Genomic DNA, 17,830 nt, shown 5'->3' on the forward strand with positions numbered 1-17,830 from the left:
ACACTGTCTTTAAATAAAAAATAAGAAGATACGGGGATGTGGGGGTGTGGTTACGCACCCCTGGATTCAATCTCTGTTACCTAAATAAATAAATAAAATTAAAAATTTGGTCATCCTCTCAGGGCCCCTGTGAGCCAAAGATGTTCTGAGCAGGGAAGTCAGGGTTGGTTTAGGCTTTAGAAAGACCTCTGGCTGCTGGCGCACACCTGTAATCCCAGTGGCTTGGGAGGCTGAGGCAGGAGTGTTAGAGTCTGTAAACAAGTCAAAATAACACCTGGCATTTTGCCAGGGGAATGTTAGAGTTCATAAACAAGTCTGGATGGTGCCTGGCAAAATGCCAGAGGGAGTGGTTTGAGAAGTAACAAAAGAGAGCCATTAAGTGTAGAGATTCCTTATTGGTTGACTGATGTATCTAGTTTATGCTAATTAGATAAGCTGTGGGGAATGTATAAATACTGCTCCTGTCCTGCAATAAACGGCTTCCACTCCTGCTGTATCAAGTACACAAGTTATTCGTCACCCCCCAGTTATTTTGCCCAGCCAGCCGGGCTGCGGCACAGGAGGATTGTGAGTTCAAAGGCAACCTCAGCAAAAATGAGGTGCTAAGCAACTCAGTGAGACCCTGTCTCTAAATAAAATACAAAATAGAGCTCAGTGGTTGAGGCTCCCTCCCCTCAAAAAAAACAAAACAAAACAAAACAAAAAAAACACCTCTGTCTGTCTTCTGGGGCTGAGTGGAGGAGGCAAGAGGGGGACAGGAGGCCTGGGAGGAGCTGGGGCAGGACCTGGGTTGCAGAGGAGCAGACTTGATCAGGGAAGGGACAGACAGCGGGCAAAGCAAGGAAAGAAGCCCCAGGGACCCCTCCTGGGAGCACCAATGTCAATCCTGCCTCGATTCTGGCTCTCGCCAGGTGAGGCTGCCCCCGTTCCCTCTGCAGAAATTGTAAATAATCCACATATCAAGGTGTGAATTTGATAAAGCTCAATGATGCTGTTTAGTATGTTTGGATTTCTCTCTCTCTCTCTCTTTTTTTTTTTTTGTTTGTTTTTTCCAGTGCTGGGGATTGAACCCAGGGCCTTGACATGCTGAGCAAGTGCTGAGCTGCATCTCCAGCCCCTGTTTGGATATTTTACAATAAAAAAAATATTTAAAGAAAAAAGCCTACCAAGACTGGGGGAGGGCGCGGACATGAAGCTCTGAGAGGAGAAGCCCGTGGGAGCTCCCGACCTGAGGGAGAGGAGAGCAGTGGGAACACAGGAAGGAAAGGTGCGCATCAGCGCAGGCCCTGGTGCCCGAGTGCTGCCGCAGGGCAGAAGGAGGACCGAGAGCAGGCCACAGATGAGACACGCAGAACTGGGGGGTCTCCAAGGCCACCCTCAGGCTCCATAATTTCCCGAAAGGACTCGAAAAACCCCCTGCAATCTGTCATACTCGGCACTGAGGTTCGTTTCGGGGACAGGATCCAGGTAAAAACCCATCACGAGAAGCACGGCATGAGCAGAGTCCAGAGGGTTCCAAGAACCAGCTCCCAAGTGTCCATTCCCGGTGGAATCTGGACAGTACTGACTTCTCCCAGCAAGGATGAGTGACAAGTATGTCAAGATGTGCCGACCAGGGGAACTCACCCGGGCCCTGATGTGCAGGGTTTTTAGGAGGATCAGATGAAGCTGACCACCCCGGGGCTGACCTTAGTTTCTAGTCCCTCCCGAGGTTGAGCCGATCCCACAGGGCCCAAATGCCACATCATAAATCTCCTAGTTAACGTAAACTGTGGTGTGGCTGAAGGCACCCGACAAACAACACAGTCTGCTCAGACCGGACATTCCAAGGACTTAAAGATCACCTCCCAGTAGTGGAGGGCAGAGGCCAGACCTCTATTTCAGCGAGGTTAATCCTTGACTATACAGAAAATAAAATTTCCCAGGACTCAAAAGAGAAACATGGTTCAAACAGAAGAGTGCAAACTAAAGGAAAGAAGAGAAACTTTCTCATACACCCAATTAAGTATAAAGCCAGTGAAACAGAGATGACAAGAAACACCTCTGTCATTACAGGTAAGAAAACCAGGACTCCATATTGCCAAGGATATGATTCTGAACCAGTCATTCTGGGCCTATAAACTGTTACCTATTCTGTCATGAAAGTGGAAAAAAACCCCACTTATAATATGTAAGAATGCAAATCACTTACCTACCAGACAACCTTTCTACAAAAAGTACTTAGGGATATATTCCAGCAAAACTAAAATGGGATTCAACAGAGGAGCAGTGTGAAGACATTGTAAGAGGATAGTCCTGCAGCAGCCCAGGGAACAGGCAGTATATCCAAGACTATTTAATAAACCGAATAGGAGCAAAGTGCTGATTGATATTGGCCTCATGGTGAGCTAGGCATGAAGTCCCGTTGTGGCAGTTTGAAAAACACCATTCTAGGAAAAATTTAAATGTTCAATGCCTGATGCAATGATACACACCTATAATCTCAGCAGCTCAGGAGGCTGAGACAGGAGGATCACAAGTTCAAAGCCAGCCTCAGAAATTTAGGGAGGCCCTAAGCAACTGGGCAAGATCTTGTCTCTAAATAAAATACCAAAAGGACTGGGGATGTGGCTCAGTGGTTAAGCATCCCTGGGTTCAATCTCTGGTACCAAAAATAAATCAACATTAAAAAATAAAACCTTCATGCAGTAAAATCAAGGTTGAAATATAAGAAAACAAAAATGTGGCCTGACAAAGTGTTTAGACCCTACATTTAATGTTACAATTTTACATGGCATTGGTTTAATGAAGTAGGATGTCTTCATACAGATCCACATTGATGAGCATTTACATACTTTAATATACCAGCTCTATAGTTTCACCTTCAGACTCAGTGTATGGACAAAGCACTGAAGATTTATTATAACCTGGGGAAGGCACCCTGACCATGTAAAAATGATGATAGAGCAGACAGGGCTGGGGATGTGGCTCAGAGGTAGAAGGCTTGTCTAGTAGGCAGGTCTTGCTTTCTGTCCCCAGCAAGGCCTATATACACACGAATCAATGTACTAAACAAGGAAATAGAAGCATTATCTTTTTATTTGGCATTACATGGTTAAAGTAATAGAAACAAATATAGAAAAGATCAAAAGTAATTAACTTTTGAGGACTAGGACTAATGGAGACGCGGGAAGGTGGAATTCTGTGTGGTCTAACTCCGCCCTTGTGCATATGTTATTATTGTAACTACATCCAAGAAAAGTTAATTATTTGAAAAGTCTGCCTGGCTGCTGCGGGGGGCGGTGGGGGGATGAGATGTAAGATGCTGTTAGAAATCCATCTTTGAGGGAGTAGAGGCGGCTTGCTGTTCCCCGCAGTCCAGGCGCCCAGGGGTGGTTATTAACCGTCACTGGAGCTCCGTGTCGGCTCAGCTCTGGGGCTGAGGACCCCTGTCACGGGAATAAGCGACCGGGTGGGGAAGCAGTTTTCCCTAGAGCAGCAGAAAGGAAACTCCATCCAAAGCGAGCGCCCCAAGCCCACCCGGAACGCGCTTCAGGACCGGTCCCCTCCCTTCAGGGAGGAGGGCTGGAGCCGGCTGGCTCACCCGAGGGTTGTGGGAGGTGCAGACTCAGGGGCTCTCCGTGGCTGGACTTTGTACTCTGGGACCTCCTGTGCCCTCCTCACCCCACCCGGGAGTGGCCCCCGGTTGAGGATCTCCACCAGCACTAGGGCAGCCTTTTTCGTTCCTAGCTGCTCGCCAGAATCTTTTAAAAGATGCCCTCGGGTCACCCCAGGCCGGATAAAGATAATAGCATTCCTGGCAGGACTTGGGACTGGCTCTTATCTTCTTTAAGGCACCAGCTCCCTAAAGCCAGCCCAGCGATTCTGGTCCCTAAGGCGCAGACGGGACTTGGAGGGGAGGGGCTGGCAGGGGGCGCCCCTCTGAGACCCCCGACCCTCTCTCCCTCGTAGTGTACCACTGGGCGGAGATGCGGACTAAGATGCGCATCATGGGCTTCAACGCCGAAGCCGTGAAGCCGCTGAACGAGGGGGCAGCCGCCGAGCTGGGCGCGGAGCTGCTGGGCGAGGCCATCATCTTCGTTACGGCCTGCGGCTGCCTGCTGATGGAGTACTTGCGCCAAGAGGCGCAGCGGCGCCACAAGGAAGCCGAGCGGCGCGCCGCGTGGAACGCGTTGCGGGACGAGATGGGCCACCTGGCGCTGGCTCTGGAAACGCTGCAGGGGCAGGTGCAGGCGACGCCGGCGAAGGGCGCCCTGGAGGAGCTGCGGCAAGAACTGCGGGAGGTGCGCGCCCAGCTCCACGCCGACCAGGTCCGGAACCCGGACCCACTGCCCGATCTCCTGGAGTACTAGGGGGACGCAGGGCCTGTGCTGGACATGACTGCTGTCTGAGCTGCGAGGTCTCCAACCTGGCCACCTGGCCTGCCGTCTGCCCTGTCCCATCCTCTATCTGGCCATCGGACACCACCTGATCTCTTTGGGATCAGAGGGATCCTAGGATGTGATTCAATCGGGCACCTCCCTACTAACCTGTCCAGTGGTACCTTCCACCTAGTGTCCCCCCCCTCCCACTGGTGGAACGTTCCAACAGGGACCCGCCCCGTCCCCCTGACCTCGCAGGCACACACCTACCGAGCGCTTTGGAAAGGAAAGGCAGTCGTGAATGGGACTCGCCTGTCCACTAGGTGGGTCAGCAGGACAAAACAAAAGTGGATTCTGCACTTGGATTTAGGCAGCCTCTCAATCGGCCATTCACACGCCCACTTACCTGAGGCGTGGCCCCTTCCCCTGGGACCCCCATCCATGGCACTGGAACACCCCCTGCCTCTTCTTCATTGGTTCAGACCATTGTTAAGAAAATGCAGAAAGTTCCAAAGGACTTTCCGACCGTGGTGCCTGCCTCTACCTCCTTCTCCGAGGGCATAGGGAGATGGACCTTGCCAGCCTCGGCCCCATTGAGTCACCCAGGGGCTCTTGCCTTCAATACTCCGTGGTGCTTTCGCCGGGATCATCTTCCCGAGGGGGTCGTTCCAACCGAAACCCCTCTTCCTTTAGTCTATGGCATAACCCACTGGCACGGCTGAGCTGGGTCTTCCTGGGCAGTGCCTCCCAGATCCGCCTCCCTGGTCTGTTCTAGCAGGATGTAGCTCTTAGGGGAAGGGAAATGGGTGCCCACCAGGGCAAATCCACTTTTTTCAGTCTCAGCCCCTTTTACCAGTCCCAAGTCATTGACCTATTCCTGTCCTTTCTCACAGCCCTCCCCTGTGGTCCTATTCAGTAGCCTTTTTTAAAGGACCCATTTATCCTCTAAATATAAGGTCAGTGTCACATCCCTCATCTTCCATACAGATCTGCTCCTGGGAGAGCCACTGCCCTTCCTTCTTGCACCTCTTCCGTGAGAACCCCACCCCATTCAACTGGAATGGCATCCCACTGAGCTTTACACACACACACACACACACACACACACACACACACACACACGGCCAACTCACTGAGCACTCAAGGGGCACATATTAACTCTAATTTTGGAATCCTATTCTTTTTTTAAGACTGCAGAATTAAAGGAGCTCTAGGGTGAAGAAATCATCTTAATGTGCTTGAGAACCATGATTCCCATCTGCCCAATGGGCACATGTCATTAAAATTAGGAAAGAAGCTGGGAGTGTTCTGGAGAAAGGGGGCAGTCATCACATGGTGAATCAGAGGCTCTGAGTAGGCCCCCGACTGTGCAGGGCCAGTCAGTGAGGCCTGTCCCTGGCCTTCTCCAGGATGGCCAAGCAGTTGGGGCAGCCTAAGAGGCACAGGTAGAGGTGAGAAGGGACGGGGGTGGGGTGGGGTGGGGCAGCATCTCATTCACCAAGGTCACCAGAACCCCTCCAGTCACTCCAGAGATCTTCACACTTATAAAAACTGCAGATTTATTCCACAAGGGCCCATTCTCAAGAAGCTGGAGGTAAAGGGGGAGGTTCCTCCCTTCTCCCTCCCTTATTCCCCAGGGGGTAAAAATGGTCTGGACCCCAAAACCTATCCAAATAAAAAAAAACCAAAAAACTGAGGTTTCAAAAAGTTACAGCATCTTAATTCCTCATAGAAAAGGGAAGGAGCTCGAGGGAAGGGGGGGTCCCGGGGGTGGGGGAGCACCCCAGTCTGGTGAGACACCCACCCTAAAATAGCTGCCCCAAATGGGCTAGCCTGGGGCTATAGCATTTAAAAACTCCCACACCCCGTTTTATCAAAACCAAAAAGGAAAAAAAAATTTCCCTTTCCCCCAAACCCAAATATATATATAATATATTTTTTTCCTTTAAAAAAAAAAACAACAAAATGATTCGGAGGCATTAAGCATTAAAGTGAATCTAGAACAAGGGAATGTGAAATTCCCTCCTTCCTTCCCCCTTACTGTGGGGTTAATTGGTACATCCCCAACAGAGGAACCAGCCCCAAGGGGATGGCAGAGGGGAAGGACCAAAGGGAGCAAAGGGTGGGGGCCTCCCCAGCTCATCAATCAGCAGCCAGTAAGGGTGTGGGCACGGTGCCAGGGAAGCCACACCCCCTTGGAATTTTCCAAGTGGGATCCGGAGGGGGAAGATGCATTCCTGTGTAATCTTCAGCCAATTCCATGTCAAGTAGAGGCAGGGAAAGCAGGGTGACAGGCCGGGTGTGCAGAAAGAGAAACAGGTCATTTGGGTCCCTGTGGTCAGGGGGAACCCCGTTTCCTTAGCTCCTGGACAAAAGCTGGAAGGAAACAAGAGGCAGGGTCAGAGCCAGTCTCTTCTCTCCTCCCTGCCAAGTCAAGAGGATCTCCAAGGGACACATCGGGACACATCGCCACTGCTGCAGGGTAAGTTAAAGTTCAAACACCTCACCTTCAATTATCTCCTCTTTGACCTTCTGTAATTCCTTCCTCACCTCTTCCAGAAGCTCCTGAAAATAATGGGGCATAACCATTCAAGAGAGGGTCCTGGAACAAACAAATCCCCTCCTTTCTTTGTGACACTAACCTAGGAACACACTACCACCAAATGACTGTCCCTGCCACTTTTTTTTTTTTTCTTTTGTACCAGGGATTGAACCCAAGGGTGTTTAAACACTGAGCCACATCCCCAGCCCTTTTTAATATTTTATTTAGAGACAGGGTCTCACTGGGTTGCTTAGGGCCTCATTAAGTTGCCGGGGCTGGCTTTGAACTTGCAATCCTCCTGCCTCAGCCTCCAGAGTTGCTGGGATTACAGGCATGCACCACCAGGCCTGGCCCCAGCCCTTTTTGAGACAGGGTCTCATTAAATTACCCAGGCTAGCCTTGAACTTGTGATTCTCCTGCCTCAGCATCCTGAGCAGCTAAGATCATAGGCTTGCACTCAGCCAATTTCCCCTTTTCTTATTTATTTATTTGCACTGCTAAGGATGGGACTCAGGGCCCTGTGTGCTAGGTTAGTACTCTACTACTGAGCTACACTCCAGGACCCCTACCTACTTTCCAACTGGCTGAAGAGCCAGAGGAAACAGGTAGAGACCTACCCCCACTTCCTGACATGGCTGCCAAGGTTATGGAATGACTGGGATATTCTATAAGAGAATTCTAGATCCTTGGAGCCAAAAGAAAAGTACTGGAGAACATCCAGTACCAGGCCTGGCAAATGCATTTCTCTGTCCTGCCAATTTGGATTGATAGATGGCTGGAGTCTCTGGGCTCAGAAGGACTCAGCAGGAATGTGTGCTGATAGATTTCCTAAGGTCTGTCACAGGCACTAGGAATGGGGTATGATGTCTGTGACATCCCTGACCCAATCCAGTCCCTCCACTTCTCAGCCTGGAGTTTCCAAGGTCTTCTCTAGAATCACATGCACATCAGTAGCAGGCTCTGGACGTAGATCTCCTTTCCTCTGGCCCCTGTCTAGTTTCCAGCCTCCACCCCAGCCTCCATCCCAAGTTACCTGCTTCACCTTCTCCAGGTCTGACTCTTCCCCAGAGCTGTGCGTAGAAGCCTGGGCCTCAGAAGCAGTGATGGAAGATGAGGACTTCATCCTGGAAAAGTTGGTGTGGTTTGGGACAGATAAGAGGCTCAAAGGAGGATCTGTCTCCCTTGCCTCCCATTCCAGGGGTTACATTGTGTTCCTCCCTATAAATTGGGCAAGTTCAACTATTTAGGGGGTGCAGCCCCAACGCTGATGGCCCACCTTGGCAAGGTTGTGCTGTTCTTCTCCCAGGGTCTCCGCACAGGTTCTAGGGATCAGGGAACAAATCAGATCAGGGACAAGGACTGCCCCCAATCTTTTCCCCTCAGCCTCAACAGCCCAAAGAAGCATTTTAGGAGACTACAATCCCCAGACTTATTCCCAGACTTTCCAAGAGGGTGCTTTGTGAGAACAGGGCATCCTGGGACTTGTAGTTTCTGTGGCTAGACAAGAGTTTCACTCACCACTCTGGGCTGGGACTCTGGCCTCTGGCTCCTCCTGCTGGTAGGAAATAAAAATATCATGAGGCAGCCCCTGTCACACCTCTGCTCATTTCCTCTTCCAGGTCCAAGGCCAGCCCAGCCCTAAGACACCCCCTCCCCAATGCCCCTACCCTCTTGGGGCATCCTAAGGTGTACAGGGCAAGAAGAGACCCTCACTCACACTGGCAGATTCTTCCTTGGGGGGTTTCTCCCCAACCTGTGTGGCTTTCCTTCTGCAGAAGGGAAAAGCAGGACAGATGCTTCAGTCCTACCTCAGCCACCCAACAACCCTGCTTCCTGTTGGTCTAGAAACGTGGGCTCCTGGGTTTAGCATTCTGGATTCATGAAGGCTAAGGAAACTCTAGTTTTAGAAGTTAAAAGTATTGTTCTTCTAGGGCTGGGGCTGTCGCTCAGTGGTTGAGTGCTTGCCTCGCATGCGTGAGGCACTGGGTTCAATCCTCAGCACCACATAAAAACACAAATAAATAAAAACAAAGATATTGTGTCCATCTACAACTAAAAAAAAAAAGTGTTTAAAAAATATTGCTCTTCTAGAATTAGGGTGGTGAGCTCTCTGGTCCTCACATTTAGGAAATCATAAAATTCTAAAGGCAGGGACTCTCTCCTAGATGCTGAGGGGGTTTCCTGAGGTTCTCGAATCTAGGCTTTAGAACATTCTACCAGGTCATCAGCCACCTCAGGAGACTAAGTCTCCAGTATTAAACCCAAACCTGGATGGAGGTCAAGGGGCAACTTTCACCCAAAGAAACAAAACAGGGATCAGAGCCACCCGCCTCGCCCCAAACTGCAGTCTTGAGGGGACTCAGGCCGGGACTCGGGCTCACCTCCGGGCCAGCATGGCATTCATCTCCTCCATGAGCCCCCCACCTGTGCTTCGGGTGCTCTCAGCTTTGGCGGCCAAGGGCCCTCCTGAGGCCTCCTCCTGCTGGAGAAATCAGGAAGGACAGAGGTCTTGAAGGACGGGCCTCCGGGGACTCGGCCTCCTCCCATCATGTCCAGCAGCGTCCTGGCCGCCCCACCCTGCCTGCTGCCGTCACCTTGCTGACTTTCCTGAGTTTGGCTCCGGCAATGGCTGCAGCCAGGCCAGGGGCTCCAGCTCCCCCACCACTGGGGCCTTGTGCTGCAGGGAGAGGGGGTGCAGGGGGCGGGCCTCCCCCTGCACCATGTCCTGCAGCCGAGACCCCTGAAGGGGGCAGGCCTGGGGGTGGGGGAGGGCCCGGAGGAGGGGGAGGTCCTGGAGGTGGGGGTGGTCCCCCCATGGGGGGAACAGGTGGGCCTCCTGAAAGAAAACAGAAAAGGAGCCACTGAGAGGAGCCTCATCATTGTCCAGCCAGCCTGCCCCTTTCTCCAGGGGGGACCCCAACTCCCACAGCCCCTTGTAGTCACCTGCGTTGGAGACCCGGCGTTCCCGCTCCATATACTCAGGCTGGCTGGGCTGCTGCCTGTGGTGAGGGTGACAGGGCCAGCGTCAGTCAAGGCCCATCACCATCACTTGTGTGGCCACTGACCTCTGGCTCTGGTGAGGGTGCTCCTAATTCCCACCCAAGCCTTCCTTCCCCAGGGGCCCAAGAAAGGTAGGGTAGAGAATGGGGGGCAGGAGAGACGGCGAGACCAGGATGTGAGTTCTAGCCATTAAACTGCCACGTGCACCCGAATCGTAGAATGCCCTTTAACAACCAGATCCTGGTCCTCGGAATCAGAAGCAGGGGGCCTAGAAGGTTTACAAGCTGAGTGTGAGTTTTCTGTCCGTTTTATTTTGTAGTTCTAGGATCACACCACTCTACCTGGAGACACAGTCCCTGACCTTTGTATGTTTTTTGTTTGTTTCTGTACCAAGGATTGAACCCAGGGGCTCTGGGTTCATGGAGCCATATCCTCAGCCCTTTTTTAAAAAAATTAATTTTGAGATAAGATCTCACTAAGTTGCTGAGGCTAGCCTGGAACTTGGGATCCTCCTGCCTCAGCCTTCCTATTGCTGGGATTACAGGTATGCACTAGCACACCTGGCTGTGAGGAGTTTCCTGAACCCCAGGAGATGGGGTGTCTGCAAGCTGTTTACTTCTAGTCCCTTGGGAGTTGGGACTTTCTGGAAACTGAGAGTTGGAGAGGTCATGGGTTCTCCAGCAGAAGAAAGGTTCCCCACCCAGAGACCAGCCCACCTTTTCTGCTGCTCCACCTCCTCCGGGGAGGGGCCGTTCTGGATGGACCAGGCCGGCGGTGCTGGGGGTGCAGGAGGCCCACCTCCTGAAAGGTAAGAGTAGAAAGGGTCATGAGTCCACCCTGGGAGTCTGCAGGGATCTGCCCTGGCCCTTAGTGCTGTCCCTTGGGTCACTCAGCAGTCCTGCCAGAGTTGCACACTTCCTCCTTGCTTTGAGACCCTGACAATTGGGGCCCAGGTGTGGTTCCAGCTTCCCTTGGCAGAGCTGCCCTGAGATAGATGATGTTGGGATACCCAAGAGACAGACAGGGAAGCTGCGGCCCAAGGGGGTCAACAGCCCCAAAGCTGTATAGTTTGGAATCTGCAGGAACAAGCTTGAATTCCAGATGACCTGAGCATCTGGACTCTTGACCACAGCCAGGGCCACATGGAGCCTGCCAGGACCTGGAAAGGCTGAGGGCTTCCTCCTCATCTGCCCCAGGGCTCTGACCCCTTCACGCATACACTGCTACTGCGTTTGTCTGTGCGCCCCCAGACGAGCAGGCCCTTCGGCTCTAGCACTGCAGTTGCCCCACGAGGCAACCCCTCTGCTACGGGGGATTTCCAGCCCTGCAGCAGCAGCTCCAGACCGCGGGTGCCCAGCAGCCACCCGAAGCCTGGCCGCTTCAAGCCCCATCTGGGGACCAGGAACTTGGGCTAGCCCAGCCCCCGCACCGAGCCTGCACTTGACCCAGATCCCCAGGCAACTCAGATGTGCACGAAAGTTTAAGAAATACCAACTGGAGACTGCTTTGGTTTTGTTTCTGCAGGGCTGGAACCAGGGCCTGCTACAGGCCAAGGCAGCACTCCACTACCAGCTCCTCCTCAACCCCCATATCTGGAGACTTTTAAAATATCAATGTCCCAAAACTACTAGACGACATAAAGCAGCAGGGTCACCTGGGGAAAAGGCTGGAGGGTGGAAATCTAGACACCCCTGAAGAAGGTACGCTCAGGAGCCCACCAGATCCTCCCCATACGTTTGCACCAGACCAACCAATAAGGCCCAGATGGTAGGGCAGCAGCCTCGGGCCCACCCACTGGTCGCAGGTCCCACTGCCCCTGCTGCCCCCGCTGACCTTCCAAGGCCTCCAGGGCGCTGGCCATGCCGGCAGCAAACTGCGCTGCATCCTCCTTGCTGCCGAAGTTGAGGCCCCAGACCTGGCGGGCATCCCGCCACTGATGGAAGTTGGGGGTGGCCTGATTATACTTCACACCCCGGACGATGGCACAGTTGATGACCACCTGGCAGGAGGGGAAAGGAGGTGAGGGGCGGTGGGCTCAGGAGGGGCTCAGCCCACAGAGAGAGGGACGAGGGCGCCACACCTGCTGGTCAGGCTGCATCTTGCGTCCGACAACCCGGAAGGAATTGGCCGTGGGGTTGTGGTAGATCTGCACACGGCTGAAGGTCTGGGGACCCGTGCCGGCAGGCAGCCACCGCTTGTTGCCATCATCATAGAGCATCACCGTCGCCCGGCTCGAACAGATAACAGTCTCGCTGCCAGAGGTGGACAAAAAGGGAGAGGGAGTGGTCACCTTCTTCACCTGGGTCTCCCCAGAAGATCCGAAGGGAAAAAGAGCAAGAGGAAGAACAAGAGAGGGGGCGAGGCATCCTCCAGGAGGATAAGAGGCCAGGGACAGAGAGGGCAGATCAGAGAGGGGAAGACAAGTGAGGGGCTGGGACAGATGGGGCAAGGGACAGAGGGGACAAAGAAACAGGAAGAGGGGACAGATGGGAGGTGAGGAAGGCAGAGTCAGGCTGGTAACACCTGTGACAGGCAGATAGGGCGTGGTGGGAAAGGAGGTGACCAGGCAGAGACAGAGATAAAGACAGAGGCAGGCAGACAGAGACAGAGATCAGAGAAGAGGGAGGGAGACGCAGGTGAGCACCAGAGGCTGTGGCCCTTCCCCCGTCTCCATCAGCCTGCAGGGACCCCTCCCTGCCTCTCAGGTCAGAGGAGGAAGCAGAGGCTCAAAGAGGGGAAGGGTGAGGGCTGCTGAGAGCTAGGCCCCTCTTCCCCCAGGTCACCTCACTCTCACCAGCTCCCCAGGGCATCAATTGCCTCTTGAATGGCCCCAGGGCAGACACTTCCTGATTTGGGTCAGGCCCTCACTGGGTGGGGCTGGGGATAGCTACACAGCAGTGGCCCAGACAGACAACCCTGGCGCCACCCTCCCAGGGCTCACAGTCCAGTTCAGAGACAGACATCCCAGACAGTGACAACTCAGGGTCCCAGCCCAGGTCTGGGGCACTCAGAAGGAGCCCCTTGGGTCAGGCAGGGCTCCCAGAGTGTGGAACAGCTGGCTTGGTCTTAGTGGAGGGATCTGTCTGAGCCCAGACCTGACTTCCCAGGCCTGGGTTCAAAGCTCTGCTGAGGGCTGGCTATAGCTCAGGGCTCGCCTCCTGTGCACCAGGCCCTGGTTCAATCCCCAGCACCACAGGAAAGAAAAAAAAAAAAAAAGCTCTGATGAACCCTTTCCACCACGTGATCACAGCAAGGGATGGTAGGGAACTAACAGTCTGCTCTTCCCTGCCCACCAACTGGAGAAATGCAGGTGGCCTCCTCCCGAGGTGGTGGGTGCGAGTAAGGAGTCTAGACACTTGAGCACCTGGCGACTGTCAGCACCATGTCGCGGGCACCCTGGGCAGGCCCGCTAGTGCCCTATACAGCTGTACCCCTCTAGCCCGCGGACTGGGAGGCTCAATCCCCCTCCCCCAGTGAGGAAAGTCAGACTCCCAGACGGGAAGTGACTTGGCCAAGGTCACACACAGACAGGGGAAGTGGGGGGGGAGCACTGATCTCTACCCTACCCCACACCCACCCGTTTCTTTCCTGAAAAGAAGAAGTTGGTGGTCAGAGGTTTCCGGGGAGAGAAATTACGCCCACAAATGGGGGGGGGGCTGGGGCCTGACACTGAAGCTGAGCAAGCTGGTCTAGGGAAACCCTCTATAGGCCCTGGGGACTGAGCCCATGTCCCCACTGTACATAACTGGCATCTCCTCCCCTCGGATCCTTCCGCTGGGTCAGAGCCCTGAGCTCTTCCCCAGAGCCACTGGTTTGTCCCCACTGCAGTCCCTCTGAGGACACTATTTCATCCTCACCTTGCAGATAAGACTGCTGATCAGGGGCCCAGAGAGGCTGAGTGACTGGGCCACTAGTGACACAGCCACATAGCTACGAAGCAGCAGAGAAATGAAACCTTTTTTCCTCCAGTACTGGGGATGGAAACCAGGGCCTGACCCGCCAGGCAAGGGCTCCACCCCCGAGCCACAGCCCAGCCCCAGAGTGAGGATTCAATCCAGGCCACCTGGCTTCCAAGTCCACAGCCTTAACCACAGGGAAGCCTGGGCCCTACCAAGCACCAGGTGTCATTTGGACAAGCACAGCCTCGGGGGGCTGTTTCTGGCTCTGGTGCCTCTGGCAGGGCAGGGTTAAGGTCTTGCCCACACCTGCCACCCACACCCAGAACACTCTGGCCAGGTGCCCAAGAGCTGGAGAGCTGTCGCTGCCCCACCCTGGCTGCACTTTGCCCTCCCAGGTGGCCCTGCCCTGCTAAGGCTCTGGCCTGGCCAGAGAGCTAGGCACCTGCAGGGTGACCCTGGGCTGGTCCTGCCCTCCCCCAGGTTCTTAATGAACCCACCGCAGCTGAAGGATCCTGTTAAAACCCAAGGCGGATAGTGTCCCTGTCCTGGGAGCTCTTTAGGGCCCCCCCCCCCAGCCCAGCTTCCACACTGTTCCTTCAGGGTGCCCGGAAATCCAAGGCCTGGGCCTGGCCTGCACTCTCACCTCCTAGCTGTCACCTCTTGCGAAAAGCCCTCCCTAACTTCCTGGTCTGGAGAAGCTCTCCCCTCTCCTCCCCTCCAGCACTTTTCATAGCAGCATCTGCCCGAAAATCTATCCTGTCCTCCCCAAATGTCAGGTCTACAAAGGCCAGGGGGGTTGTCCCTTCTGTTCACTGCTGCGTCCCCAGAATAGTACCTAGCACTTAGCAAGGACTCAAGAGTTGTTAAATAAACACATCTGTAAAAAAGGCCAACTCCTAATAATGACAGCTGACATTTATCAGCTAGCTTGTGTCCCAGACACCATTCCAGGCACTGGGACCCAATTTCTAGCTGGCCCAGTTATACAACCACAAGAAGTAGACTCTGCAGGCACAGAGAGGTGAAGACATTTGATGCAGGTCACACAGCAAGTAAGTAGAAGGGCTCATTTGAACCCAAATCCACCTAAGTTCTTCATTTAAAGATGAGAAAATAACTAGGATGAAGTTTTTAAAAAGCAATGTACAAAGTAGAGTGGATCAGAGGTTTCAGAAAAAAAATAAAAGGTGGGGAGGATATAAATATATCCACACACAGTGATATATGCAGAGGCTTCTCAAGAGACGAACTATGAGTCAGTGAGGGAGAAGCAGATATTTCACACCTTTTACCCTTATAGTTCTTTTTCTTTATTTTCACTTATTATGAACTGGAATTACCTGTAAAACCCTAATTCATAAGTTAAAACACACACACACACACACACAAAAACCTATAAACTAGGCAAAAGCTGGAGTGGAAAACCCCACAGTCAGAAAGTGGATTGTAGGGGTGAGACAGTTCCTGGGTGCTGGGGTCACACCCTGCCCTGAACATGAGAACTCCATAATCCCCCAGCAGAGGCCCCAGGCCTCCAAGAAAGTCACCTCCTTGTTGTGTGGCTTCACTTCTGTGCCCCTCAGTTTCCAGCCCTGGGATGGCTGTAAGCATAGAAAGAGATGACACCAAGCCCTGAACTAGGACCTGGAAAGTGGCACACATTTGTATTTTGAGCTGAGAGTCCTAACAGGAGGGAGGAGGCTTCCCCTGCTGGAGGTAATACAGCAGCGCATCCACCTTCCAGATGCAATTCTTTCCCTTCCCTTCACTGCTCCCCTCTCCAGCGCTCACCCCACAAAACTGCACACACACAGCCTTCCCCAACTCCGAGCTCTCTTTGAAGCAACCCCCGGGTGAGGAACCCAGTGTAGGCTCTGGGAGCTTGTGTGGTTTCTCTGGTCCCTCCTTCCTAGTAGGCCTCAGTTTCCCAACTGAACAGGAGGGTAAAGTTTCTGTGTGGATTTCTTTTTGATTACCTGAATGATCTTAAGTTCATGTGTGCACTTTGCTTTGTTTTTACAGTAAAAGCATGTTATTTTATAATTTTTAAAAAACTACAGGTTTTATTTCCCTCTCTTTTTTTCTTCAGTACTGGGCTCTGAACCCAGGAGCACTTGGCCAGGGCTACATCCCCAATCCTTTTGCATTTTTATTTTGAGACAGGGACTTGCTAAGTTGCTGAGGCTGGCCTTGAACTTGCGGTCCTCCTACCTCATCCTCCTGTGTGGCAGGGACTGTGGGCCTGCTCCACTGTACCTAGCTTCCTTTTTCTTTCATAGCACAATAGAGACAGTCCTGGGTTCAAGCTCAATATTGGCCACTTTCCAACTATCTGACTTTAATTGGCAATTTGCTTAACTACTCTGTGTCTCAATTTTCCTCATCTTGTAAACTGAAGGTTGAGACAGGGCACAAGGCTGTCACTGTCTTGATCTTAAAATCATCATGAGGGCTAAACTGAATCAGATGCTGAGTACAGTGCCTATCATGAAGTAGAGGTCTGACTACATGATCTCATCACTTTAAAAAAAAAAATAAAACAAGAACAATAACTTCTATTATTGTAAGAGGAAAGAAAGAAACCAAATTCTTCCTAAGTCCCTTCTGCTGGGGTTCCCTGCTCTCCCAGAAGCCAAGATCCCGGATGCAGACACTCAACAAATATTTGTCAAATGTGAGAAAAAGAAGTATATCTTGTAATTTTCCATCTTAACATCCTCTCTTCCAACTGCCCCAGGACTGTCCCCAGTCAAACCATCCAGAAATCAGCCCATTCCAGCCTCCTCCCCTCGCTGAAAACTGCCTAAGAATTCCTGAGAATCTGCACCAGGCCTCTCTCATTTTGAGCCTCAGTTTCCCCACCTGGGAATAGGGGCATGGGTCATTTTGAATCCTAGCTGTCCTTGGAGAAGGAGCACTGCCCAGGAAGTTCTGTGTGACCACCGGCAAGGGAGACCCCTTAGAAGGTGGGAGGAACATTGGTGGGACAAGCACCCTCAACTTCTGCACACCCCCTAGAGTCGGGAGGTTCGGCCTCCTCGGCCAAGGGAGAGGGGGCCCTGTGGAGGGCCAGGGCCTCCGGGCTGGGGGGAGGGCAGGAGGCCGGCCCAGACACTGCTCCTGCCCTTTTACGGTCTCGCAGTGAGTGAGGCAGCACTAACTCGGACATCCGCCTTCCACCGTGCCTGGGACCGGAAACGGGCGGGGCTGGGGGCGGTGGGAGAGAAGAGTCCCCCGGGAGAGAGTGAAGGAAGAGGGCCTATCTCCTGCAAACTGCCCCTCTCGGGATGTTGCTCCACTGGGGAAAGGCTATGCAGGGAGGTGGAGGGTGTCTGAGGGTGTCGCCTGGCTCCAGATCTTCCAACAATTCCTTTCACTACAGAATCCCCCGCCCCACAGCAGGGGGGGTTCTGTAAGGATTCTAAAAAGGAATGTCACCCTGATGTCAGAGGGCAGGGGTGTGGGGAATAAGGAGGAAGTGGAGGATGTGGGCATCAGGGGGTTAATCTCAGCTGTCCCCAGGGGCCTCCCCCTCAGGCCGGGGGGCTTTGGTGCAGGAAGTCCCAGAGAGAGTGGAGGAAGGGAGATAGTATTGTCAGACTCTGGCCCCAAGGGAGAGATTATGGGGGGTCATGGGAGGGAAGAAGAGGGGCCCCGAGGTCAGCACTGGCCCCGCCCTCAGGTGAGCCCAGGAGTTTGGGGGAGGCCCGGGTAATACAAAATCCAAAGTGCCTTGGGGCCCCTCACCCCAGGATTATATTACTGGGAAGAGAGCTGGAACTATCTGCTAAGCCTGGGTCCCTGGGGGAGAAGGCTGTGACCTTGAAGCCTCCTAGCGCCCCCTCCTCCAATCCCAAGGCTCGGAAGGCTGGCGGGGGGCAGTGAGCCCAGGGGGAGGGGCTGTGGTGCCCAAAGTGGCTGGCCCCCAGCGCTCCGGCCCGCCCGCCACACCAGCTGTCTCGACAGGTGAGTCAGGAAGACAAAGGCCCCCCCTCCCCCAGCTGCCGCGCCCCCTCTCTCCCCAGGGC

General features: G+C 53.4%; 2 protein-coding genes across 2 annotated transcripts in view; one reads left to right on the forward strand and one right to left on the reverse strand.

Annotated features, from left to right (window-relative positions):
* The first annotated feature begins 1,056 nt into the window (after nucleotides 1–1,056).
* LOC125610363 (optic atrophy 3 protein-like) lies at nucleotides 1,057–6,077 on the forward strand. Its single transcript, XM_048790696.1, has 2 exons — nucleotides 1,057–2,055; nucleotides 3,952–6,077. Exons 1-2 carry the CDS (start codon nucleotides 2,028–2,030, stop codon nucleotides 4,350–4,352), a joined length of 429 nt encoding a protein of 142 aa, XP_048646653.1. The 5' UTR covers nucleotides 1,057–2,027; the 3' UTR covers nucleotides 4,353–6,077.
* LOC107151608 (vasodilator stimulated phosphoprotein) overlaps nucleotides 5,904–17,830 on the reverse strand; it is a gene marked incomplete at its 5' end in the record, with an annotated part of 18,347 nt that continues 6,420 nt past the window's right edge. The window contains 12 exons of the mRNA XM_015497006.2: nucleotides 5,904–6,737; nucleotides 6,869–6,926; nucleotides 7,937–8,027; nucleotides 8,180–8,225; nucleotides 8,422–8,455; nucleotides 8,621–8,672; nucleotides 9,285–9,385; nucleotides 9,498–9,739; nucleotides 9,847–9,902; nucleotides 10,620–10,704; nucleotides 11,737–11,902; nucleotides 11,984–12,155. Coding sequence (XP_015352492.2) covers nucleotides 6,700–6,737; nucleotides 6,869–6,926; nucleotides 7,937–8,027; nucleotides 8,180–8,225; nucleotides 8,422–8,455; nucleotides 8,621–8,672; nucleotides 9,285–9,385; nucleotides 9,498–9,739; nucleotides 9,847–9,902; nucleotides 10,620–10,704; nucleotides 11,737–11,902; nucleotides 11,984–12,155 — 1,141 coding nt within the window. The remainder of the gene's footprint in view (nucleotides 6,738–6,868; nucleotides 6,927–7,936; nucleotides 8,028–8,179; nucleotides 8,226–8,421; nucleotides 8,456–8,620; nucleotides 8,673–9,284; nucleotides 9,386–9,497; nucleotides 9,740–9,846; nucleotides 9,903–10,619; nucleotides 10,705–11,736; nucleotides 11,903–11,983; nucleotides 12,156–17,830) is intronic.

The sequence above is a fragment of the Marmota marmota genome, unplaced genomic scaffold (assembly GCF_001458135.2).
Source record: "Marmota marmota marmota unplaced genomic scaffold, marMar, whole genome shotgun sequence".
In the NCBI taxonomy this organism is placed as follows: Eukaryota; Metazoa; Chordata; class Mammalia; order Rodentia; family Sciuridae; genus Marmota; species Marmota marmota.

Coding starts and splice junctions, on each gene's coding strand:
- LOC125610363 (XM_048790696.1), top strand. CDS start 2,028: ATGACAAGAAACACCTCTGTCATTACAG. Junction 2,056..3,951: donor AAACACCTCTGTCATTACAG/GTAAGAAAACCA, acceptor TCTCCCTCGTAG/TGTACCACTGGGCGGAGATG.